We start from the raw sequence: 16,524 nt of genomic DNA, 5'->3' as shown, positions 1-16,524 counted from the left end.
ATGTCTCTCCCCAGTGAGACCGATAAAGAACAGATTTCATAATGACACTGAGTCATCATGAACACTGTAAAACATAATCGACAAATGAAGAGACAACTTCTAGTATCCTTGAAGAACACACCCAGATCCAGCCTTCAGTGATCTGTGCCATATCGGACGTGGCCTCACCCAGATTTATAATTTACCACCTGATGGGCTTTTCTTTCATCTTAAAGCGTCCAATGTTGAGGTAAACCCACACTTATTGGTAACAGGAAACCAACTCTGTTCCCTGCCTTACATTCTGTGAATGTTCATCCCTGTAATAGAAAGGCAGAAAAGGTGTCATGAGTATCATAACGGATTCATTTTACATATGAACCATCACAGAGCTTCTCCTTGATGTAGCTGCTGGGAAAATACTTAGTTTCTTCAATGTTTGTTACAGACACTTGTGTTACATAGTGCAAAAGTTAATTTTAATATTATTCTTGAACATACTGGTATAATAAATAAACAGGCCCTTTAGGCTATATGAAGAAAACGCTACTTCTACCTCTATAATCAACATAATCAGCCCTCCCTGGTTCATCACCTTTACAGTTGCTAACGTTAATATGAGACTGATCAGTCTATTCTCATACCCAGTTGTTACTGCTAATACTACACATACTAGTATTATTATTACTGACATTGCAGCTTTCTCATTGTTGTTGTTATGTTTGTCTCTATCCATCTCCATCTTCCTTTATCTCCATCTATACCAATTTCTAAGGCCAACAGATGGCTGTTCAACATGAATCTGGTTCTGTTTGAGCTTTCTGCCTCTTAAAGGAAGTTCATCCTCACAACTGTAACTTAGTTAAATGTTGCTCAGTGCTGTGCTCATGTAAATAATATAACAATCAGCAAGGTCTTTTATCTGCTAAGTGTCTTGAGATAACATTTGTTGTGAATTGGCACTATAGAAATAAAGATGTATTGATTGATTTATCTTAAAGGATAAAGCTCTGAACAGGATATAACATCAAACATACAAAAATGAATCTTTTTTAACCCGTCTGTCTTTTTCTTTTCATCTCTTTGATTGTTACTCATCTTTAAGGTGGTGGATTCTATGTTCAATAGCCCCATCTTTTCATTTCATTTCAGATTAACGTCACAGATTACATATCCACCTCAAAGACCCTGACCCCCTCTGCTCGTCGATTCTATAAGGTTGAAGAAAAGGTTTGTTTGTGTTGCTCCTATGTACCTTTTGTTTGAAGAGATCATTGCCCTCGGAGTTCAAGGTCTTTGTTCCTGCACATTTGTTAGCAGAGAGAGATGAGGAGGAAAGCAACCTGTAGATTGAAAGGCTTTTATTTACTGGATACTGTATACACTTCAAATTCACAGCATTCACACAAGGCTACATTGCAAATCTGAACAGTCATTGCAGCATCAATCCGTGCATGTAAATCATACTGATACTGGTATTAATCGTTCACACAAAAGGGTTTGGTCAGTTTGCCTGCCTCTGTGCCGAAAGTCCATATAATATAAACAAAGTGTGTTACACAATGAAACATAATATCCCTTGGGTTATGTCATGGACCTCCTGATGCCTCCTCCTTTGATATTTTCACCTCTCAGAGAGAAATGTTCTGAACCTCACGTCCACCTCTCTTACATAAATATACTGCAGCAATACAACCCGACTCCTGTTGTTTAAGGTGGAAACTTTGGTTTCATATTTCCATCATGCTTTCTCAAAAACATCACTAAAATCAAACATCTATGTGCAGCTCGAGGAGATGAGCCATGTTCCCCTCTCTATGACTGTTTCTTTTTCATTCTTATAAAGAAACTGTTAGCTTCCAAAAGAACGTGGAGTTTTCTGCTCATAGCTTTGATTTATTTTGGCTGAGATGTGCCGTGCTTGAGGGGGGAGGGGGGGCAGGAGTTCAACATGTTCAATATTCTTCATACAGCCAAACGTTAATTTAATAACACCTCAGAATGCAGCCGACAGAAGCAGGAATTCTAACAGTTCTTCAATTTAGTCTTGTTAAATCTGTTTGTAGACATCCTACATGATGGACCTGTCAACAGAGACCAGCTGTAAGTTTTAAAGCAGGTACTATGTCTTGCTCTGTGCTGAGCGCAACAGTCCTTGTGCCTCTATTCCATTCAAAGATATTTTTTTTTCATGAAGAATGTCAAAGGCTATGGTCCTTGATGAAAAAACAAGAATGTTTCAAACAATAAAGACCTTCAGCCACTCTGAAATACAGTACGTCTATGGGACTTTGTACAATAAAGCAAAATCTCCACTCCAATCTTGAGTAACCTCAGCACAACCAATTAAAACGTCTTATTCTGCTCTGTGTTAATTAGTTGAAGAAGAACATATTGGATTGGAAAAGACATACCCACCGTTCAATTCAAATGTTCAGAAAAGGACACCAAGCTCGATAACACAACTGTAACAGTGCATTAATGGACAGTCTGAGGCTCTGTTGTTTCTTTCAAATGAAGGTGTCAGATCTATCAATAGATGGATGGATAGATAGATAGATAGATAGATAGATAGATAGATAGATAGATAGCTGTACTTGATTGATCCCAAACTGGGAAATTCTGGTGTTACAGCAGCAGGTTGTCAAAGAAAATGACAGCAAATTAAAGCAACAGAAAAATGAATACACAGTAAGTAAACCCTAACAAATATAAAGAGAGAAAGAAATATAGACATATATACAGCCATAATTTAGCTTAACATTAAAAATAAAGTAAACTAAAAAGCTAAAACTAGAGTCTTTAAAAACTTAAGTCTGAGTGTATTTAGAGTGTAGAGTATATTTTTGAACTAATCACCAGCCACATATCCAAACTGAACAGAGTGGGGACTCCAGAGTAGGAAACTTTAGTGGTACCCAATGTATTCTGTTCTTCACACTAGTCGAAATGAACAAGTAATAATCCAACATGAATTTGGAGAATGTTAGATTTATAACTTGTCCTTTTTTTTACACAAATATAGAAAAAGTCATCTTCTGGCATAGGAACATTGAATAGCTAAGGAACCAAGAGGGAGATAGTGGAGACCACAACAGAGCCTTTAAAGAACAAATATTGGACATGCATTAAAACAGTTGGCACAAATCACAGAACCTCAAATGAAAATGCCTTAGTTATTATCGATCACGCTGATGCACTGAAACGCCTCTGTTGTGGATCTCTACGCTGCTGCTTTACCCAGATAATAAAACTTGAAAGGACATTGAGAGTGATGACTTTGCCCTTTTGTTAAAGTCTTTTTGTGGTCTTGCACCTGAAGATTTATAACTTTATGAGTATGCTCCTTTTTCTGCTGTTAATATTGGTGCCATCAACATGTGTCAAAACAAAACTTTCACAGTCATACTAAGTTTGTTTCGGTCTGAGAGACTGCCACTAAACACGCTAAGCCTCTTCTGTCCTGCATAGATCACACTGTGGATGGAGGAGAGTTTAAATCCTAGAGACTGTTAAATAACCAGGATGAAATCTTCATCTACCCATCATGGCCTCTAGAGGTCTCTAGGAGGACTACTGCTCAACTCTACTGCATTTACATCTTTAACTTGTTGGTAAACTTGTAATTCACCATTTACTACAGTGAATTTTATAAAACACATAGTAGATTAATGTAAAGCAATAGCCCAACATCAGTAATCACACTGATCCATTTGTAGCCTCTAATCTAAGTCAAAGTTGTTCTATTTTTCAGCTATTGTATTTCTATTTTCGTTTGCTAGATATAATCAACTTGGATATCGACACCATGCCACACCATACCACACTATTACAAGATAATCAGAATGCAGCTTTCCCCCTGAAATACAGAGAAAAGCGCATCCCACTAGTGCTTGCTGTGCAGCTATGCAATTAAAGCCAGTACTAAATTGAATTATTACACGGTAGACCTACTTTTCTGCCAGAGGGAAAGGAGACCTCTTCACCTCTGCATTAAGTGTATCGTTCTCTCATGCGTGAGCAGAAGTTCTCCACATTCCAAACTCTGAACAGGTGACAGATCTCAGGCTGTGTCGTGCTGGGCTCAGCTCAATCATATAAAATAGGCAGAGAAAAGGAAAGTACAAGATCAAAGAAGGGGTAAAATCACTGTAAGAAGTCACATGGGTGCTTGTTCACTATGGTAGTCCTGTGTGTCTAAGAAAGAAAGAAAATTCGTTCCTCCAGATGTTAATTTGCCAATTAAAATAACGCACTTCTTCACGATTTTCTCACCACGTTGTCGCGGCGTCATGCGCAATACTTAATAGTGCCATTGATGCGCAATTCCCCCACGCCAAAGGTAAACCAGCGTGACTAGGATCTCTGATATTTTTCCGTGTACTTCCCTCCCCAGAGACCATTGGTGAAACATACCGCGCATCTATAGGGGGGGTTTTTGCTTAGGAGGCGGACCTAACGCGACCCCCACAGTTGAGATTCAGATGGTTTTACAATGCCGACCATTTCTCTGAAGCGCATTCAGTAGCTGCTGGTCCACTGAGCGACGTTCCCAATGTGCTTTACAAACCCACGATTGCACATCTTTTATCACGTTTCTTGAGAAAGGGGAAGAGAAAAGACGCACGGGGAAGAAGATTCTGAACATCACATTTTATTCCTACTCATCAGTGGAATTATCTCAAAAGCTTCGTGACAACAACAATTGGTAAGACATGGCAGATCTTGTATAATAATAATGATAAACGAACATGTGTGGTTTGTATAAAGAAAGTATTGCACGAGTTTAGTCGTAAAAGGTTGAGGCTTGTGAAGTGTTAAAGCCTTGAGAGTTGTAGTTTTTTTTTTTCTATCATTCTGAGTAGAGTGGCTCTTGGAGAAGAATGACAAAAGATGTTGGGAATATTAGAAACCAATTTGATCACATGACACCACGTACCAGGACATATGGCTATGTGTCTTATACGGGGGTCGGTGAAAAAGAAAGAATAGCATGTTAAGAGCTCCTGCAGTGAGCGCCAAGTCAAGATGTCATGACCATGTGCCTCAATGAGTGGGTGACAGATTTTTGCCTATCTATTGTCCGTCTGACTCAGGTTGCATTTTCAGTCTTTCTAAAATTGGATTAGACCCCAATTGTAAGTCTGCTTGCAACAGGTAAAATCCACATCTGGACAGCAGTCATCGGTCGACTGGACCAATGTGTGACTTTTACGCGGATTTAACTTCTGTTTGGTCGAAGAGTTTTGCAAATGTATCCTAGTTCAGTTGTATGTTTGATCCTTACAAACAGTCGCTGGCGAATTAATACAATTCGACCAATTAGTAACCATTGTCATCGAAAAAAATCCTGATGTGATTCTTTTTCATGCAGTTTTCACCTTTGCATACTGGTGGTATCCAAGCTTGGGGCCACATGGCTTCGCGTAAACGCAAAGACAATGTCCTTTTCCACCCACCAACAAAACCATTTCCGACTGAAACGAACAGCCAATAACATGTTGTAAATAATAACCAATCACAGAACATAAGCATATTCAGTCTGCGTCAAAGCGTGAGTAATTTAAACAGCAGTAGCTTTAGCAGCCTTTTAAAAGCACTTTGCCTTTTGTTATTGTGGGCTAAATATACCCATGTGGAGGAAGAGCGCCCTGTGTGGGAAGTTAATGCGGCACATTATCACTCTGCTGCCTGAGCCTATTACATGTGATGTTGTGTGTTATTATCAAGAAGCTGACAACAAAGGCTTTGGGTGACATAAATATGAAGTTTCCCCTTCCTGTTCCCCTCATGAGTGTTTGCAGACCGTCCATCTGTGTGTTCCTGCAGTCTTCTTTGAGCACTGTTTAGGCCTAATCAATACGTGCCAGTGATTTGTACGTCCTGCTGTTTCTTGTCATACACCGAGTACCATCTGCTTTTTGAAAACCAGTCTGCCATGATCAGCATATTAAATGCCAAAAGAGCAATTATGCTGAAACAAAAGTTAATTTATTCACTGTTAAAAGAAAATAAATAAGCATTTTGATCATCTGTTCATTTTTATTGATTTTCAAGCAGAATTATAAACATACCAGTTCAAACTTGTCAACTATTAGGATTGCAGGTTTAAGATTTGTTACAATAGTAAACTGTACAGACAGACAGACCTAAAAAGTATAGGCATATGGAAGGACTTGAGACAACTGTTAAGGCATTTATTTCAATTATATTTGAGATATTCCTAATAATATCAAGGTGCCATTCATATTGGCTGATTTGATCAAATATGAACATAGATTTTTCTGCTGATATGACGAGATGACGCTTTCATTATGTGAACACAATGCAAGCTGCTTATTATTCAGATACATTTATATCCTAGTCATCATCATCATCATAGATGATTGAAAAATATGTGCTCTAATATCATCATCCACTTTAGTTGAAAATATATCTGCATATATATATATCACTGTTACCAAAAATGTATAATCATTCATGGCTGTCATACTAGCATATAATGACTGCAAGATGAATCCATTAGTCCAGAAAACAAGCCAAATATTAATTGTCTTTGAATCCTTTTAAAATGTGTATGGTCATTACAGCTTTAATAGGTGAAATATGTTTGAAGAATTTGAAGGGAACTAGCCCTTTAAAGTCTATGTGTGAGTCTTGCGCCACTTAACTCTGCAGTTGTTTCAGGTTCATGCAGTTATGATTAAAATAAAAAATATAAAACACGCAGTTTAGACATTTTCTTTTAGTCAAATGTATGGCCTCTCAGATTTTAGAATCGAAGACTTCTACTTTATTTTTAATTTGTTCAAGTTTGGACAATCTTACGGCAATTTTCTGTGTCAGTCTGTGTATTTAAGGTATTTTGGGGGCACGTCTTAGACTTTGTCCCCATTGTCAACATGAACACCATGTATGGCTTTTCATATTGGGTTCATTGCAGTGGAGAAGTGGAGCAGATAAGCCCGGCTGCAGTCAGTGACCCCAGCGTGGTGCAGTGATCAAACTGGCGAAGAGTTTGGGGAGGAGCCGGACAGGTGCGGCACATGTGTGTGTGTGTGTGTGTGTGTGTGGAGGTCGAGGTTTCATGTGGGAAGCAGCCAGCTGTGCTCTTCTGTCACCCTAAGGAGACCCGTGAATATCCACGTTTGAGTCAGCCTAAGTGTTAAGTGTCAGACACTCTACAGTTTATTATTATCTTTGTTATGAAGCTCATAATCTGCAAGTCTGAACCTGACTGTATCATGTGTTGTTGTCTATTTATATTTAAGCCACTGGAACGACCTTGTTTCGTCACCTTTGTTTATAATCTGTACATACCAGTGGATAGATTGCATTTTATAATAATAAAAACAGTCTTGTGGTCTACTCTAGGGATAGTTCTGTAAATAACGTAAATCTTCCCTGAAGCACTTAGATTTTAAAGATCATGCCTGTATGGAAATTGTCCCAAAAAGGAAAAAGTTGTTCATCATTTTGAGAGAAAAAGTTTATCTTTCGCTTCTCAGTCTGTTCAAAGAGCATCTTTGTTTGCTTTTGTGATCTAGTTTATAGCGCTCACACTCCACGAGTTTGTTCCCTGTGGAGCAATCAGTACCAACATTTAAGCTCTTAACAAAATGTATGATGCCTTTAAAGTTCCACAAAGAGCTACATGTTAAAGTATAAAGACACACAAGAAGTTCATCACGAGCTCTGGCATACAATACCTTTGACAGTTTCCAGATAAACATAAAACAACTTATATAAGCTTAAAAGGAAGGTTTTTACTGGATATGAGATTTGAAAGCACCTAGTTGAGTGCAACTGAAGTACACTGTAAACAACACTAACATTTTATTATATTATTATATTTACTTTCCAATGACAAACTCATTAGCTGATAGATGCCTACATACACATCCCACAGATGAAGAGCATTCATTTTCAGACTTGGAACATACAGGTCCAATTAAATCTCCACTAGCTCTAGTTTTGGTCATTACCGCCTCTTAAAAGCAATATCTGGCCCACTTCTATGTTCTCAAGCACGTTGCTACCTTTGTCTGCCCGCTGTTTGTTAAATCAAGCAGCATCGTTTGAGATTCTTCATTTGAAAGAGCTGCTTTCTGCAAACAGGAGAAATGCTGACCTATGAAAGTTATGAGAGCAAACCAAACTGTAGCAGTCCAGAAAACAAAAAACTTTTGTTTTATATTACAACATTGAGCTGAAATGCACCACGGAGTCAGGTAACATTTAAACACATTTGAGTGCTCATCTGAACACTTTTATTATATAATTAAATAGTGATTATAGCCACTTTAAAGCACTGGAGGAAATGATCACATTTTAAAATGTATAGCAAGGAAGGTCTTGCTAAAACAAGCTAGATAACAAATATGTAACAGTATTTTTTATTGTTTTGCATGAAGCTCACATCATTTTTACTCTTGTATTAGTATTTGATACAGTGAGTTCAAACCTTCAAAGGAGCACTATGTAGATTTGGTAGGGAAATTTGAAAGTGAAACAATTCTATGCTATATTTTCTGAACTAAACACACAAACTTTATTCAAAGGAAAAAATGGGTCCCTGGAACAATGTTTGGAGCTAAAAAAAAAAAAAGCTACAAGGAGAGTTACGGTTTCACTGTTGCGGGCCCCCCACCATAAGCATAGCTTTTTATCTTGACTCAGTTTTCCAGGGACCACATTTTCCACTGAGGACAGCTTGTGTATAGAGTTATGAACATATAACAGAATCTTGTCAATTTCTCCAACTTTCACATTTCTCTACCAATACTCCATAGTGCACCTTTAACAGAGTGTCAAACTACAACCAACGACACTTGTATAGCTACACAGATACTTCAGTAACTTCATATTTCCGATCTTGGATGTTGACGCTGAAACGTATTTTCACAACAGCAATGTGTACGACTTGTGATGATTCTGATGTGGGTTGGTCTGCAGTCTCTCAGTACCTAAAGTCACACTTGACCCCCATCAACATCTCTCATGTGATGTGTTTCTTTTGTATCCATCAATGTTGTTAAACTGGTGACAGATGGAAATATACCTGCTTACGAAAACATGTCCGCCATTAGGTTGTTTAAGATTGAATTTAGATTATGTTGTTAGGAAATGATGTACAATATTGTTGTATCAAATGGGAGATTCTTTTTACAACACAGTCTGCTGTCTGTAGCCTTTTTGATCATGTTTCCACATAAAGACAGACCCTTTGAAGTGCTCTAGCTGCCTGAAACCCCTGCCTAGAGTGTAATTGCCCTGTAGTCTTTACCTCCTGCTGCCAGCTGTTGGTTTCCGGGCTATTTCTCAGAAAAGGGCCCTGCAGCATGTCAATTTGTACTCAAAACTAATGAAAGCTAACTGATTCCTGAGGTAACAAGGAGTAAACAGGTTCTTTTTATACCTCCTGATCCACTTAACCTTTGGTTCATTTTCTTATAATGGATCATTAGAATATTGCACAATGATATTATTATTATTATATTAAAGTGTGGTTGGCATTGGCATGAAAATAAAAAAACTACATTCAAGGTGCTACCTAGATGCGAGTATCTTCCTTCAATTTGTTGCTTGTATGCATGTTGTTAAAGAAAAATAGTTTGGTGTTCATATCATGGCAATCTTGTTTGCTAACATTCTTACAGTTTTCTTTATTTTAGAAAGGCAGACACCATTGCTTAATGGTATAAACAGACATAAGAGGCTATTTTTTTGTTATTTTAGCTTAAATGTAAGTTCCTTTGGAGCTGCACAAACTTCTAACTTGATCATATTAAGCTGCAAACTGTGCTGGACCTCTTATGGCTGAAGCCACCTCAGGACAGGCTCATCAGGCTAAAAATGATTCTGAGTCATTTTTTTCTAAGAGTGCAACATTAGTTCATTCTCTGTGCTGATTATAGGATAAAATAATTGGTGCAGTTGTTTTTGTCATTGTGCAGCCAATACTACACCTGCATACAAGGTACATGTTGATGTGATGCATTGATTTATGTCATATAGAGAAGGAGGAGGATTGTCTGTTTGGTGTCAACATATATCATAATTTAAATAACTACTTAATATTTTTCTTCATGTTCTTATCTGAAATCCTTGAATCCAGTTGTAATCTTCTGCTTCTAGAACAGCATGTGAAATGAAATCTGAGCTGTTTGTGCTCTTTAACGCTGCTTCCTTTCATGATCCATTTAACAGTTAAGCCTGTGAGACAGGAAGAGTCAGAAGAATGAGGTGAGAGGAGAAAGCCTGCATATAACACCACATCATTACATGAACAAATTACTTCACTAAGATGATATTTATTCAAATGTTTCGTTTACTTCATTTCACCAGTTCATGCCCGCTTGATTAGCTCTTATTTAGTATTGTTTATTATTTAAAGCTGCAGTAAGGAAATGCTTCTGACTGTCACATAGAGTAAATGTTTCATTGCATGTAGCTCAACCACACACGGCCAATACAGTTTTCTGTTCATAGTACACCAAACTATAATGGTGTAAAGACATTCCTCTTCTCCAGGCGATACTAAACACATTCAGTGATTTGACAGATATGATAGTGTGATAAATAAGTGCTCCCACTTATACTTAGAATTTATGAATCCCCTGAACCAATGGTAAAGCATCTATTAGTATCTTATGTATCTAATTTTCCACATTTTAGGCGTCGCTCAGCAAGATATATCTCCTGTGCATCTGATCTACATACTATGACCATACATCAATGGAATTTGTGCCTTGATTTGACCATATATGGGATTATGGGATGTGAATAATCCCTTGTTAAATTTTGCAATACCTTGATGAATGTCGATTATGTAGTCAGAGAGTCTGAGACTGTTAGTTGACCATTCCACATTTTTACTGATTTGATGAGAAAGCGATGACATTTGACTGTTTGATACAGTGCCATTGTTGTTGAAAAGCGATTTTTATGTTATAGTTTGTTTACTGAGTTGTGGAAAAAATTGAATTATCAGATTTTCTTTAAAAAATACTGTATTACAATTTATGTATGGGCCATTTTATGCCATTTCCTATCTTTCCTATCATTTACAAGACAAAGGACATTGAAATTATACTCTTATAAACTAACAACCCTATTACAGACTGGAAATCCCCTAGCAGTGTCTGATATGGGCAGCACATCAACTCTAAAAATAAGGACAACTTAAAGGGTTTTAGTTCAAGAGAAATTTAAATAAAAGCAATCTCATTGGCCCTCTGAGCCGCAGAGTGGAATAACGATTCAGGTGCTGGCCGGTATCGCTGGACATGAGCTCGTGTTCCTCTGTCCCCAGCAGGCACGTGGCTGAGATGAGCTGGTGCTGCCAGGCTCTGCTGGCTGAACCTCGTGCTTGTTCCTGATACGCCACCACATGGGCATCTCCTCATCTACATGTGCTCGCCCCCTGCTATGCACTAGTGCCACAACTGCCGTTTGTATATCCAACAGACACAAGAAGAGATAAAAAAAAAAGTCTTTGCGGACGAAGTGGTTTGGGTTTTCTAAAACTTAAGCAGTTATATTAGTATCCAGTCTCCTACAGTAACATTGAACAGTCAGAAAAGCTAATCATTGTTCACCCTCCCACCTGTTCAAACATTTCAAATGTCACCTGAGTCCAGGAACTCAGAATGGGACATTTTCCTCTCATGCCCCGTTTAGGGCTGATTTGTTACGTAACAGAACTCACTTTGGGCAGCACAGCAGTGAAAGGAGCAAAGGTGACCCTCCTGGCGCTCAGTATAAATGATCATATTGCATTTTCTTAGACTGATAGGGATCAGTATCTAGCATCAATAAAAAAAACAACAAGGACTACCAAAAAGTTGATGCAGATGTCGTTACCTACTAAAGTACGTTCACAATAGCTAAAGTTTGAAAAAAGTGTATGTTTTCATGTACTGCCGTTCCATGCACCGGCTCGCTTCTGACTCTCTCTCTCTCTCTAAGGCTCTGAAGTGCCCACGTTCAGAGTAAAGGGTGTGCAACATGAGCTGCTGGGCTTGCCACAACGAGCCAATGGGCTTAGATCAGTGATATCACACTGACAAGACGTCACACTGGCAAATTTTATTTGAGGGGGGCTAGAACCGAGCGTTACATGCAGCTAATGCGACAGCTAACCGGAGGAAGTAGGAGAAGCCGCATTTCCGCGGACTTTGAATTTTTGCAAATAGATGTGCCTAAGCATGCACAGGATACATGGAAAACACACTAAAGAGCATATAAAACCAGAAAAAGCATAATATGGGACCTTTAATGGTTTTTCAGCCTTTATTCTGTTTATCCACAACCTTTACTTGTGACAATCTTACAATCACAATCACCACAGCTTGTACCAAGTTTAATACCTTTGTGTAGTATGTCCAAATAAAATCACACATATATACATATATAGCAAAAGTCCAACACCCAGTCTTATCTCACATGAATCATTCTTGTTGTTTATCCTTGTTTGATCCATACTTCTCTTGACTTTCAATGACCCAAACATTGAAAGATCTGTAAGCACTACTCCTTGAAGAAAAACATATTCTAGTCTGTTCCCGTAAGGATTTGTTTTCTCTCAGCATAAGGCACAAAATGTGTGGAGTCTCCAACAAGCTGTCTTCTTCTTCTTCATCATCTTGAGGAACGTGTTTAGTCTCACATACACCTAATCTCTCCAGCCTGCTATTTTCCCCATCCCCAGATAAAATTACACAGCAGAAATAGTACCAGCGATGTATCTGTTTAAAGACTCACGTGGTGGCTGGTCTGATTTTACTAATGGTTTTTACACCATGATACTTTAATTTACTTGGTGATGCTATACTCACTGTAATTTGTTTATAATATTAAGGAACTAGGCATTTCCATGAAATACATGTAATTATTGTTGCTGTAAGGCTTCATAATAGGAGACTTTGTTCTATGTATTTCTTAAAACTGTATGATTGACTGCAGAAAATGTCACTTATTATGTACTGATCAAAAGGCTAAAATGCAGATCAACAAACTGTACATTCATTTCCAGAAAGAATTTATAAAACGATTCAAATATTGCCCTTTAATGACCCTTACACCCTTTTTGTGCTTTAACGCTTTGTTTGTGGGATGTTTTTCTTTATCCAACATGCAAAATGTCCTCAAAAGGCTATCTCAATCTTTGCAACATTGTTTTAAAGAAGTCTCTTTGACCTGTTCTGATTTGGAGCAAATTATTCAAATATAAAACACCTATTTTAAAGGGAATTGCAGCATCATAGATATGTTTTTATCAGTAAATCAGAATACAGTTATCAGTGTGAATTTTCTTTTAACACTGTTCTAAGGAAGTGCTTTTATAGATGTTGAGGTTCATGGTTAGTTTTAATTTCCTTAAATGTCCAATGTTTAGGACAAATGTGTCCCAGTTTAAATTTCACTCCCTTCATCTGTCCTTTTGGTATTCCTCTCTGGTGCCATGTAATTAAAATGTTAAAAAACTAAGTTATTACATTTTTTAATACCTTTCAATGAGAGAACATGTGATGCCAGAGACAATTTACTACCATTAATGGAGATACAGTCCCAAACATTACACATTTTTATGATGATCTAGTGTCTGGTAACATATGTACAGCACTAAAAACAGTCATCATGTTGCTTCAAATATGTAAACATCATGAGACTGAATGATGAGCCCTTTGCTCTATTTACTGTAAATGGAGAGGCTACAGGCTCATCTGAAGTTTTCTTCTTGTTCATGAACATTTCATTTTCTTCTCCTGAGCAGTGCCACAACAGGGGAATACAAAACTGTATTCTATTCTTTGTAATTAGTTGAAGAATTTCTTCAGGTGTAGCTATAAACCTGCATGTTTATCACTTTAAATCAAACTGCAATAAGCTTAAGGTTTAAATGACAAGCACATTTCACATTTCTTCTGCTCAGTGTCACTCAAAGCGATCATTATACAAGCGCTAGTGTTGCAACAGAAATTATTGACATTAGTGGCTTTTACGTTTGTGGTTAAGTTGAGGGCAATGTTAACTTTGTGCAAATAAAATGACTCACTAGATTATGCAATGGAAGGTCTTCACTGAGGTAAACTTACCTTTTTTTCTACTTTAAACGAAATTGGGATCCAGATTTTGACACCTGGAATTTTGTATAGGTTAAATAAATAGATCATTTTTTACCTGGAAACTGTGTTCAGGGTATTAAGTGTGTTGTTTCTATCCTTCTGAAGTGCATGGTATCAATGGCCCGCTATAACTGTACAGTGTGAATAGCAGTAATGTGCTCTTCTGGCTGAGACGACACTGTGAACACAATTGAGCTGCTGTACATTTGTTCAGAGGAAGAAGCCAACAATACACTATTGTCTCCCTGAGTTCACACTGTGAAACGGAGAGGAGGATTACATTCTGTCACTCGGGTCATTAGAGGCAATGGCAGGTCATAATTAGTTCCTAATTAATTAGTATGATAACAGTTTTGTACCAAAGAAATGTTAACTTCATTGTTTTACAATGAGATTAACTTTCTTCAACCTCAACAAAAAACCCCATACTCTATTAGGAAACATGGTGTTGAAATGTATCAGTACAGAACTGCAGTAATAACTGTTTTGAAAAGAGCTTTCTCTGTAATCTCAGTCCTATTGTTGTGAGTGATTTAGAATGTTGTGTTTTATTTCTGTCATGAAGAGCAGTATGAGACTCAACAGGCTTGTAACATTGACCCCACCAAAGACAAGAGCATCCAAAAGTTAAAAAGAAAAGTCAACTTGGTCAGACCTTGACCTCTAGCCTTATTTACTTTGGTCATGACTAAGGTTCTGGAAAACAGAAGTATTTTCTATGTTTTCCAGTATTGTGCCTCATCTTGTGATCATTAAGGGTTTTGGTGTATCTTTTTTTGGAAGTTTTAGTAAATGAAGCGAGTGAGTGAATGACGTCCGGTTGTTGAATGCTGTCAGATGTGTCAGCAGTAGAACTGAGCTACGCAGTTTTTGGTAAAGTCATGTAATATGAGTTTTAATGACTCCTGTCATTGACTACAACAAATATACCTCCAATGTTAGCCTAATAAATTCTTCCTCAACAGGACTGTGTGAGTGTGCTAATTTGATTGACAGTGATGTGGAATCATAGACAAACAATCCCTCAGGAGATTGCCAGATTCAGTCTGGTTCACATTCATTTGAGACTTAAAGGTTTTTTTTCCAAAATGCTCCCAACTCGATCAAATACACAATACGTATCTTTATTGTTCAATGATATAAGTAAGAAATTAAAAACTGAAAGACATTTTCCGAGCTTTAACACATTAAGAGTCTAATGCACATGTTCAATAGTGTGTACACTTTAATCACTGAGCAGTGTTTCTCATACTTGTTCTTTCTCCTCCTGCCCTAGATATTCAACACATTGAGTGACAACAACGTTTCATCTTCAAAAATCACAAATAAGACAAAAGAGAGTCCATTACACTTTGGATGATGGATTCTTCTCAGTCAGAGATGAACATCTTATCCAATGGGAAAAGTCATGACCTCGGAGATGACTTGGGTGTGCCGATGAAGACGTTTCCAGAGGAAGACCAGTAAGTATCCTCCTTTTACTTTAATCATGAATGAATAGCTGCCCTTTGACTCTTACATACCGGTAATGATATTTTAACACAGCATGTATAAAGCACTGTTCAAAGTCAGTCTTTTTGTCTTTCTGTATTACATGAGTGAAAAAAACATCCTTTGTTTGCTTTAAATAAATGTGCTGACTTTAACTTCAAAACAGCTAAAACACACTTGTGCAATGTTTGATTTCTATACATCTCCTTATGTCTCATGTTTCTAATTAATAATGTATAGGATAACGGATTTGGTAAGCAATATAAAGTGTGACTTATTTCCTGCATCTCCCCTTTTTAAATGCATGTTTACCTTGCCTTTTGCTAACCTCAACCGGTGGATCCTTTTACAGAAATGGCACTCAAACAGTCAGGTATGTCTGTGAAAATATGTCTCAAAGAGTTTACAGTGTTCATGCATATAATAATACAAAAAGAGTTGGCAATTTTGAACTAATATTTATATTAATATGTTCATGAAGTATAAAGAGTTCATAAATTAACCAACACAAATTTGCCAACTAGATTTGATGATCCTGAGGGAGGACTGGAGAATGAAGAATTTCTGCCCACTGCAGATGGAAAGAAACCTATACGCTTCACAGATGTAAGAGCAAAAGTTAACAAAACACAACATAATTATTTTTCATTTCATTTCCAACCTTAATTCAAGCCTTGAAGATCATTGAGGGATCCCTCATTTTCAAATTTCTTGAACATACTTTTTGTATTGCTAGCTTTCAGTTGTTCTTTAAGGCTGATAAGTGCAATCTGAGGAGCAAGAAAAGAAAGTTGTATGATGCCATACAAAGTCAACTGCATGCCGTACAAAGTCTTCAAAACAAAACATAATTATATCATCTGCAAAAAGATGGATACTACACGAATGAAGACTATTGGCATTAATTACAAATGAGAAAGTGCCC

The 16,524-nt window shown here is 37.4% G+C and overlaps 1 protein-coding gene across 2 annotated transcripts in view; it reads left to right on the top strand.

The window, feature by feature from the left end:
- The first annotated feature begins 4,375 nt into the window (after positions 1 to 4,375).
- The window catches only part of slc38a3b (solute carrier family 38 member 3b), a 31,056-nt gene continuing 18,907 nt past the window's right edge, over positions 4,376 to 16,524 (top strand). Inside the window, exons 1-4 of one of the 2 annotated variants that reach the window (XM_020629030.3) lie at positions 4,377 to 4,687; positions 15,385 to 15,571; positions 15,952 to 15,972; positions 16,124 to 16,205. In XM_020629030.3, coding sequence (XP_020484686.1) covers positions 15,465 to 15,571; positions 15,952 to 15,972; positions 16,124 to 16,205 — 210 coding nt within the window. In that variant the 5' untranslated portion in view covers positions 4,377 to 4,687; positions 15,385 to 15,464. Of the gene's footprint in view, positions 4,688 to 15,384; positions 15,572 to 15,951; positions 15,973 to 16,123; positions 16,206 to 16,524 lie in introns of both variants that reach the window. The other variant, XM_029276261.2, reaches the window with a different exon arrangement.

The sequence above is a fragment of the Labrus bergylta genome, chromosome 5 (assembly GCF_963930695.1).
Source record: "Labrus bergylta chromosome 5, fLabBer1.1, whole genome shotgun sequence".
Classification (NCBI taxonomy): Eukaryota; Metazoa; Chordata; class Actinopteri; order Labriformes; family Labridae; genus Labrus; species Labrus bergylta.
This window is presented reverse-complemented; position numbering and strand designations above follow the sequence as displayed.